The sequence below is a fragment of the Ranitomeya variabilis genome, chromosome 3 (assembly GCF_051348905.1).
Source record: "Ranitomeya variabilis isolate aRanVar5 chromosome 3, aRanVar5.hap1, whole genome shotgun sequence".
NCBI classification, from domain to species: domain Eukaryota; kingdom Metazoa; phylum Chordata; class Amphibia; order Anura; family Dendrobatidae; genus Ranitomeya; species Ranitomeya variabilis.
In genome coordinates this window covers 544,733,914-544,743,303 of record NC_135234.1, presented here as the reverse complement: position 1 = coordinate 544,743,303, position 9,390 = coordinate 544,733,914, and the positions used below count along the sequence as shown (strand labels likewise).

General features: G+C 43.5%; 1 protein-coding gene across 1 annotated transcript in view; it reads right to left on the bottom strand.

Moving 5' to 3' along the window:
• Positions 1-388: 388 nt before the first annotated feature.
• The window catches only part of STK24 (serine/threonine kinase 24), a 99,955-nt gene continuing 90,953 nt past the window's right edge, over positions 389-9,390 (bottom strand). The window contains exons 9-11 of the mRNA XM_077297110.1: positions 5,699-5,767; positions 3,512-3,648; positions 389-1,023 (exon numbers count right to left, since the gene is read on the bottom strand). Coding sequence (XP_077153225.1) covers positions 987-1,023; positions 3,512-3,648; positions 5,699-5,767 — 243 coding nt within the window. The 3' untranslated portion in view covers positions 389-986. The remainder of the gene's footprint in view (positions 1,024-3,511; positions 3,649-5,698; positions 5,768-9,390) is intronic.

Sequence of the window (9,390 nt, the reverse complement as noted above, 5' to 3'; positions counted from 1 at the left end):
GGCCCAGTATCTCATGCATGGCCCATTTATCCATAGTTTGGATCCAATAAAAATGGATCCGTCGTAGTATTGCTCTAGTTATAAACACAAGCCATGATGGTAGTGTTAGCGGAGCCTGATGGAATTTGCCACATATACTGCTTTAATTATAGTAGTTTATGGCCTTTATTTCCATCTGTATTTACTGTAATAAATGGTAGGAATGAAGCAGAAAAAAGAATTAGATGTAACCAAAATAAGGACATTCCCTCTTCACATTCCTTACATGCAGCTAAAAATGTGACTGGAAGCAGAGCACATGTAACAAGCCCTAATACAAGGCGAATAGTGAAGAGCTGAAGTATCTTGTATTAGAAAGGAATATTAGAAATTAAAATCCACAGAGACCTTCTGACAGTACCCAACTTTAGTCTTTTTATATCAAATGTACATTCAAAGCTTCAGCAAACATTAGCAATACTGTAATTTTTACAATGCAAAATCTGTAGAGAAATACATTGGCTTCATGTAGATATTTACCTCTCAAAGTAACAGAAGTAGAAAACAACTTCACCTGCCATGTCATTTCCTATATACAGGTAACATTAGGGTAAAAGGTAAGCACAGTCTCTTAAATAAGTCATCCAGTAACATTATCTACAGAAGTGAACTCCTGAAGACACGGACACCAGAGGCTCTGGGCATGCTCAGGGCATTTCTGTAAAAATTATGCTATATACAAACATCTCTGTACACAAAACCTCAGTGCAGCTTTAATGCCACCTCCCAGAGGAGCTGCCAGCTAAGAGCGAGATACCTGAGTATTCAAAATATTTTCTTTATCACAGTACTTATTATATGTATCATATCTGCACTATGATTACAAAAAATAAAATCATAAAAACTCTAGCTTTTAGTGAATGTTCAGCAGAGTCACTGATCCTTAAAGCTACAGCCACATTCTTTGACTCTAGAAAAACTGAAAAGTTTGTCCAGCTTATACAACTTCACTGTGTTGAAGAGTCTGCTCCATTTACAGAGTATCTGGAAAAAAAGGCAGAAAAAGAGTCATTAAGGGGTGAAAACTAAATTTGCTTTTTTTTTTTCTTTCACACAGTAAGAAAAAAAAATGATTAGTGTAAGTTGATAAATCACTTAAGTAATTTAGTTTTATTTTTAATATTTAAATTATTAGTTTAATATTTTACTAGTTGCTTAATATTTTTAAAAATCAAAGAAATATACAAGCTTGGAAATTCAGGAAGGAGTTTCACAGCCAAGATGCCAGCAATTGCCCAGTAAGGCTGGATTCACACATCAGTGTTTCATGGTCCATGTTCAGACCGCATCTGACTGAACTCAAAAGCCTCATATATGCCTATGAGACCATCATGTTTGAGTCAGGTGACCGCGGACAGTCTGTGCATTGCATTCCAAGTACAGACCACAAAACACAGATATATTCGAGAAAAGGGGAATGCAAACTTGACCAGGAGCAGGATGGCATTCTGGCTATGACTGCACTTTCAGATTTTTTCAGAGACACATCCGTTTATTTATGTCACTGCAAAATATTTTTAACTAAAGCTAATCAAAAAGATACCGTATTATTCAGACTATAAGACGCACCAGACCATAAGATGCACCCCAAATTTTCAAAAGGAAAGTAGGGAAAAAAATTAATGCGTTAAATTGGGAACAGTCTTACAGTCCAAATTCAGCTTAACAGGGAGGTGTTATAGGAGGTGGTCCTCCTCATAGGAGGTGTTCGGTGGTCCGGCGATGATATGACTCCCATCCCAGACTGGAGCAGTATTTGGCGGTGCTCGGTGGTGCAGGAGCTCCGCCGACATTCTGCCATTGCCAAGATCTCAATTTGCGCATGCGCCGCCTCGGGCGGCCATTTTCTCGAAGGCCACAGGTTTGCAGCAATGGAAGTGCGGGGGCTCTGGGCTTTCACAAATGTCTTGGAGCACCCACACCACCAAGCACTGCCAAATACTGCCACACCAGTCTGGGATGGGAGTCGTATCATCACCCTGCAGCGTCGGACCACTTAAAACCCCTCTTCCCAGCCCAGGGCAGGGCAGGCAGAATCGCCCGACTCCTGCTGCCGCCACACTACTGGTAAGTACATTCCGACTGTAAGACGCACCCCAATTTTCCACACAAATTTTGGGGTAAAAGGTGTGTCTTATAGTCCGAAAAATACACTAGATTGATTTATAAAAAGGGACTTCAGGAATCAGTCAGCAAGATTTAACTTCCTAAACTATTTACATGTACATGTAGAACTTTCAAAGACCAGTCCAGCAATACCTTTACATGGCCACTCTGTTATTGAGAAATCACTGTTTGAACTGATGTGCAAATGGATATAGCAGATCTCAAGCCTGTCACTCCAGCTCTATTCTCTGCCCTTCGTCACCTCCTCCTCCCTGACTGACAGTTCCTTTGCCTGAAGTCAAACAGCATAGAGGCTGACAGAAAAGCAAGAGGAGGTGGCACTGGGCGGAGAATAGTGCTGGAGTGACAGAGGCTTCAGATCTACCATATTGTCATTTTCATGTCAACTGAAATGCGGATTTCTTAGTAATGGAGGAACGGACTGGTCATGTAAAAGGTATTCCTGAAGATGTCTTTGAACATATAAATAGTTTTGGGGTGGTGAAATCCTGCTGACAATCTTTTTACTATGGTCCCTTTTTATACATAAAAATAACTTTCTATTGTTGGACTTGTCTTTGAAAGAGCGCAATGTGCATAAGTTGGGGTGTGAAATCCGGCTAACAGGTTAGCTTTAAGGCCATTTTAATTCATGGGAAAATTTGGCAATACAGAATGTATAAACATTATCTGGCGTCTTGCGACATTATTTGCCATTTGTGTTATTCTGAAAAAAAAAGTTTCTATTCCCCTTTTCTATTTGCACAATAACATTGAAGCGCATTTACATTTATCTTATTCCTCCTTCACATGTCCATGTTTCGAGCATGTGTGATATCTCACATAGTCCAATATTTTTTTTATGGATGCCACATGTACCCATCATAACTGTATGTGCAGCACCATAGGTTAAGTCCATAAATATTTGGACCGAGACAACATTTTTCTAATTTTGGTTATAGACATTACCACAATGAATTTTAAACAAAACAATTCAGATGCAGTTGAAGTTCAGACTTTCAGCTTTCATTTGAGGGTATCCACATTAAAATTGGATGAAGGGTTTAGGAGTTTCAGCTCCTTAACATGTGCCACCCTTGTCAGTCCTTTGGCTGTAAGGACTGGAACCAACCCACAGCAGCCTTGCAAGTGTGCCCTCAGAGGTCTTAGGACCATTCTTTGTAAATATCATGGAAACCACGATACCATTGTGATTGCGCAAACAGTCCTGAGCATGTGCCGTTAAAGCCAAAATTTATGAACAATTATATGTATATTTAAAAGTGAGCAGGTTTCCTAATTAATACTATGCTAGAAAATTAAAACAATGGTGTATATTATGTTGGCTATTCAAATAAACTATTACCTTTGAAGTCGCATAAGAAGCTGTGATACCATGGAGTCCGAGATGCCAGGGCAGGCCTCCTCGGCTAGATAAATTGCCTCCCGAAGTTCTTCTATAGATCCTACATTGCCACCACTGGCTTGGCTTCTCTCCTTTAACTGACACATATTGGTACATAATTATTACAATGGTACAACACAATGTTTCTGTCAAATAATTCCATCACTGAAGGTTGCAAACCAAAATTCAATTTGTATGTTATTCAGGTAAATAAAGCCAAACAAAGTCAGTAAGGATTGCAGCCTTAACATTTGTTTTCCAACTATAGAAAAATATTTAGAATTGAGAGTCCTCAGTGGTTGATACCTTTTAATGGCTAACTGAAAAGATGGTAACAAATTGCAAGCTTTCGAGACTACACAGGTCTCTACACAGGTCTTCTAACTATAGACATTTATTATGTAACTTGGAGACAGGGCTAAGGGGTGTACTTGTCTATCTTTGTCAGGTCTATAGACATAGCATGGTGCAGAAATGGTCATGTGTGGCCATGTCTATACTTAATCCAAGTGTGGCAAGAAAGTGTGGAAAATCGCCCCGGTCTGCAGGACCTCAGTAGTTAGAGATTTAGCAGATATCTGGTGGATAACTGAAAAGACTGACTAGAAAATCACTTTAAATGAATTTTCAACTAGTAGGTTATGGTCTTGATTGGCCAATGCATGGTTAAAAAAATAAATAAAAATTAGATGATATCCACCCTTCCCTGATCAAGTGTGATCTCTTCATTGCTGATCTGGTCGATGTTTACTGGTGGCAACAGTGACATCACAACTACAGCGCACATCACTACTGCAGCCAATCACTGAGCTCAGCAGATGTATCGGATCGGGGACAGGGAGGGAGGACAGGTTAACATTTTATCATTTTAACCCAGCACTGGCCACCAAAACCAAAAGCCTATCAGTGGAAAATCTCTGTACAAGCCTGATGCAAATATAGCCTCACGCTAATATGATGTCAATTTCATACAGGATCAAAAAGAATCGGTCACAAAAAAATGATGTTATGTTGCATCATATGCAATATCATGAGGATGATTACAAAGATCAAAACTGCGGCCAAAACCACAAAATTCCACATGAGGATGGCAGCGATTACAAGACAGATCCCTGTGTCCTAAGACTGGAAGAGGTGATCAGTTTAGTAATGGAGGATTTATCTGCTTTAGGTCATCTATGGCTTAGGGGCTCATAACCCAGCATGGCCACCTGTAGACAAAGGATGACTTTTTGTGATTTTTCTGGACATGTAAAATAACTGTGGTGCATTCAGTCAATAGTACTGGGAACACCAAAACTAGTTTTTTTTACAAAAAAAAAAAAAGATGTTTCCATAGTAAAAGTGAGGTTTTCTGGAGAGCTGTCCAGTTATGACATCTGCTCTTACACAAAGTTCACAAGGTGTGACGGGATGTGTACATTAGCATTATTAAGCGCACTCGATTACAATCCATATACCGTATTTTCCGCTTTGTAAGACGCACTTTATTTCCCCCAAATTTTTTGGGGAAATGGGGGTGCGTCTTACAAAGCGGATATACCGCTTACCGTTACAGGCTGGGATGAGGGGGTGTCCGCCACCGCTGCCGCCCACCATCGCTGCCGCGGTTGTCCGCTGCTGTCCCGGGTGATGCTGGAGGCTCCGGTGCTGCGGGGGGCTCTGGCGACATTTTGTGAAAGACCAGAGCCCCCCGCAGTTCGTCCATGGTTTCCTGTATGACTGACTCCGGGAAAATGGCCGCCGGAATCTCGGGAGATGAGATTTCAGGGCTGAGATTTCATCTCTCGAGATCCCGGCAGCCATTTTCCCGAAGACCACCACACAGGAAAGCATGGACGAACTGCGGGGGGCTCTGGCCTTTCACAAAATGTCGCCAGAGCCCCCCGCAGCACCGGAGACAGCCCTGCAGCACAGGAGCCACCCTGCAGACCCCCTCATCCCAGCCACAACTCCTGGTAAGCAATAAGACGCATGGATTATAAGAAGCCCCCCCCCGCCCCCAATTTATTAAAAAAAGTTTTTTCCTATTTTTCTCCTCAAAATTTGGGGTGCTTCTTATAATCCGGAGCGTCTTACAAAGCGAAAAATACGGTAATCTCAGTTTAGATCTGTCAGAAGAGATTAAAAAATAAATAAACTGCATACCTCCGCAAATAACGGTGACATTATTGTTGATAAGCACTGAGATAATGGTCTTTTTTGGATATCTTTCGCCTTGAGGATTAAACAAATAGAAGAAAAATATTTGTTTTAGTAAATAATAGTAATGGTGCTAAAACTTCTAAAATTATATTCTAAACATAAAGTGAAACATATTCTACTCCAATATTATTTTCCTCAAGCCTGACCTGGCACATCGTGAAAATGGCAACAAGCATTTTATAATTCTAAGTGCCTTCATGCACTCTGTCATAATAATGTAACGTTTTGCAAAAAACGCAGATTAGATGCACAGCAGCTTCAAAACAAACATTAAAGATATTCCAATTGTATACAGGTCTCTGATGCTTTCACACTGCGTTCAAGCACCCGTCCATTGGGCCCGTCGGGGTTTGCATCCAAACACCCATGAAAACAGATTTGGGCGAATGCGCAAACGGGGTCATAGACTATAACGGTGCCGACAGAGTGAATATGTGCTCTGTCGAGCATAATTTTTGAGCTTGTACCCCTACTGAAGACGGACACTCCAACGCTATCTGCTATATTTCAGTGTCCGCCTCCAGTATGTGTACACGTCCGAAAATGAAACACAGCAAAGCGCATGTTCACTAAGTCGGCACCTTTATAGTGTATGGCGAATAAGCTCGAATCCAGTTTTTTCTGGGGGTTCAGACGGAAACACCGATGGGCCCAAAGGACGGGTACCTGAACGCAGGGTGAAAGCACCCTTAAGGCCCCGTCTCACTTAGCGATTTACCAACGATCACGACCAGCGATATGACCTGGCCGTGATCGTTGGTAAGTCGCTGTGTGGTCGCTGGAGAGCTGTCACACAGACCGCTCTCCCCAGCGACCAACGATCAGGGGAACGACTTCGGCATCGTTGAAACTGTCTTCAACGATGCCGAAGTCCCCCTGCAGCACCCGGGTAACCAGGTTAAACATCGGGTTACTAAGCGCAGGGCCGCGCTTAGTAACCCGATGTTTACCCTGGTTACCAAAAAAAACAAACACTACATACTCGCCTTTCGGTGTCCAGGTCCCTTGCCGTCTGCTTCCTGCTCTGACTGACTGAGCCGCCGTACACTGAGAGCAGAGCGCAGCGGTGACGTCACTGCTGTGCTCTCACTTCTCACTGTACGGCCGGCAGTCAGTGAGAGCAGGAAGCAGACGGCAAGGGACCTGGACACCGAAAGGCGAGTATGTACTGTTTGTTTTTTTTACATTTACGCTGGTAACCAGGGTAAACATCGGGTTACTAAGCGCGGCCCTGCGCTTAGTAACCCGATGTTTACCCTGGTTACCAGTGAAGACATCGCTGGATCGGTGTCACACACACCGATTCAGCGATGTCAGCGGGGCCTCAACGACCAAAAAAAGGTCCAGGCCATTCCGACACGACCAGCGATCTCGCAGCAGGGGCCTGATCGCTGGTACGTGTCACACATAGCGAGATCGCTATGGAGGTCGCTGTTGCGTCACAAAACTTGTGACTCAGCAGCGATCTCGCTAGCGATCTCGCTATGTGAGACGGGGCCTTAAGGCTTTGAAAGTGATTAAATATGCAAATACTTCTTACTATTTAAATAGACAAAAAGACCTTCATCTCTCAAATGTGACAACCAGACAGCACATGTGAGTCTTCCTTTGTAAAGAGGGTAATCACTAGAAGAAAAGTTCCCATTTTCTCCAGGAGTTCACTGGATGTTGCAAACGAGGAAAGAAGACTAACAGGCTGTGATCATTTTTCCAGATATCACTTGCAGCTTTCCCCTCGAGCTCTCTCTTAAGGTACCTTCACACTGAACAACTTAACAACGATAACGATAGCGATCCGTGACGTTGCAGCGTCCTGGATAGCGATATCGTTGTGTTTGACACGCAGCAGCGATCAGGATCCTGCTGTGACATCGCTGGTCGGAGCTAGAAGGACAGCACTTTATTTCGTCGCTGGATCACCCGCTGACATCGCTGGATCGGTGTGTGTGACACCGATAAAGCGATGTCTTCACTGGTAACCAGGGTAAACATCGGGTTACTAAGCGCAGGGCCGCGCTTAGTAACCCGATATTTACCCTGGTTACCAGTGTAAATGTAAAAAAAAAACTAAACACTACATACTCACCTTCTGATGTCTGTCGCGTCCCCCGGCGTTCTGCTTCCCTGCACTGTGCCAGCGCCGGCTGGCCGTAAAGCAGGGCACAGCGATGACGTCACCGCTCTGCTTTACGGCCGGCGCTTACAGTGCAGGGAAGCAGAACGCCGGGGGACGCGACAGACATCGGAATGTAAGTATGTAGTGTTTGGTTTTTTTTACATTTACACTGGTAACCAGGGTAAACATCGGCTTACTAAGCGCGGCCCTGCGCTTAGTAACCCGATGTTTACCCTGGTTACCCGGGGACTTCGGCATCGTTGGTCGCTGGAGAGCTGTCTGTGTGACAGCTCTCCAGCGACCACACAGCGACGCTGCAGCGATCGGCATCGTTGTCTAGATCGCTGCAGCGTCGCTAAATGTGACGGTACCTTAAGGCTAAGTGCTCACTTGAGTTTCGCTGGCCTCCAAATGGCTGCGTAGTTCCTCCCTTAAGCTCCGCCTACTTCCGCATGCGTCCTGCGTACCTATCTTTAATATTGGGTACGCAGAGACATGAGCGATATGCGGATGCGTCGGCATGCGGCATTTTGACATGCCCGCTGACCGGGAACGCAACTTTTTGTGTCCCCATGCAGTCGGCAGGCACGTAAAAACGCCGCATGCTAACACATCTGCATACAACGCATATCCCTGCATACTGAATGTTAAAGATAGGTTCGCAGCAGGATGCATGCGGAAGTAGGTGGAGCTTAAGGGAGGAACTACGCAGCCATACGGAGGCCAGCGAAACTCAAGTATGAAACCGACCTTACACCCAAAACCAAGAAGTTATTTACAGTTTATATTCTTGCCTATACAAAACCAATATCCAGGCTCTAGTTCTGTGGCAATGGAAAGCCTTGGCAGTGAAGTGTTTATGTTACACATTTATATACTTCTGGTGGACTTTTCTGAAAGAGTGCCATTCCTTTTCAGCAGTTATCTTATCATCATCACAGGCAGGATTGTAACGAAAATCAACATAATTAATATAAAAGGTGAAGGCAAGTGACTAGTGATGAGCCAGCACTAAAATGCTTGAATCGAGCAGGTTGGAAGCTTGGACAACCTCGATTCAAGTAATGGGTATAATGGAAGTCATTGGGAAACTCGAGCATTTTTCCGACAGACCCTAACAAGAGGGCAAGCAAATCTCTAAATTGGATGGAAACAGCATGGGAAAGATGTCTGGATGCATCTCTGACTCCCAGGTCACTGCTGGGAACAATGTTGTCAAGATACTACTCCACTTTCACAGACTGACAAGAAAACATACAAAACCGAAGATAAAATGGATTTCACAGGAAAAAAATGTTAGGAAACATTCTTTCCTGTATAATGACTTCTATACAAGGCAAAATTAAAAATAGGAAAGGAAGAAAAAATCCTGCTCCACCCTTTAGGTTGTGTTCACACATAGCGTTTTTTGCACTTTCTGATTATCGCCTCTATGTAGCTGAGCCGAACGGCTATGGCAGCTTCTAGTCTCCTATGAAGACTATTAAGGCATACCAAAAGTTAAAGAAAAATGTTTTTT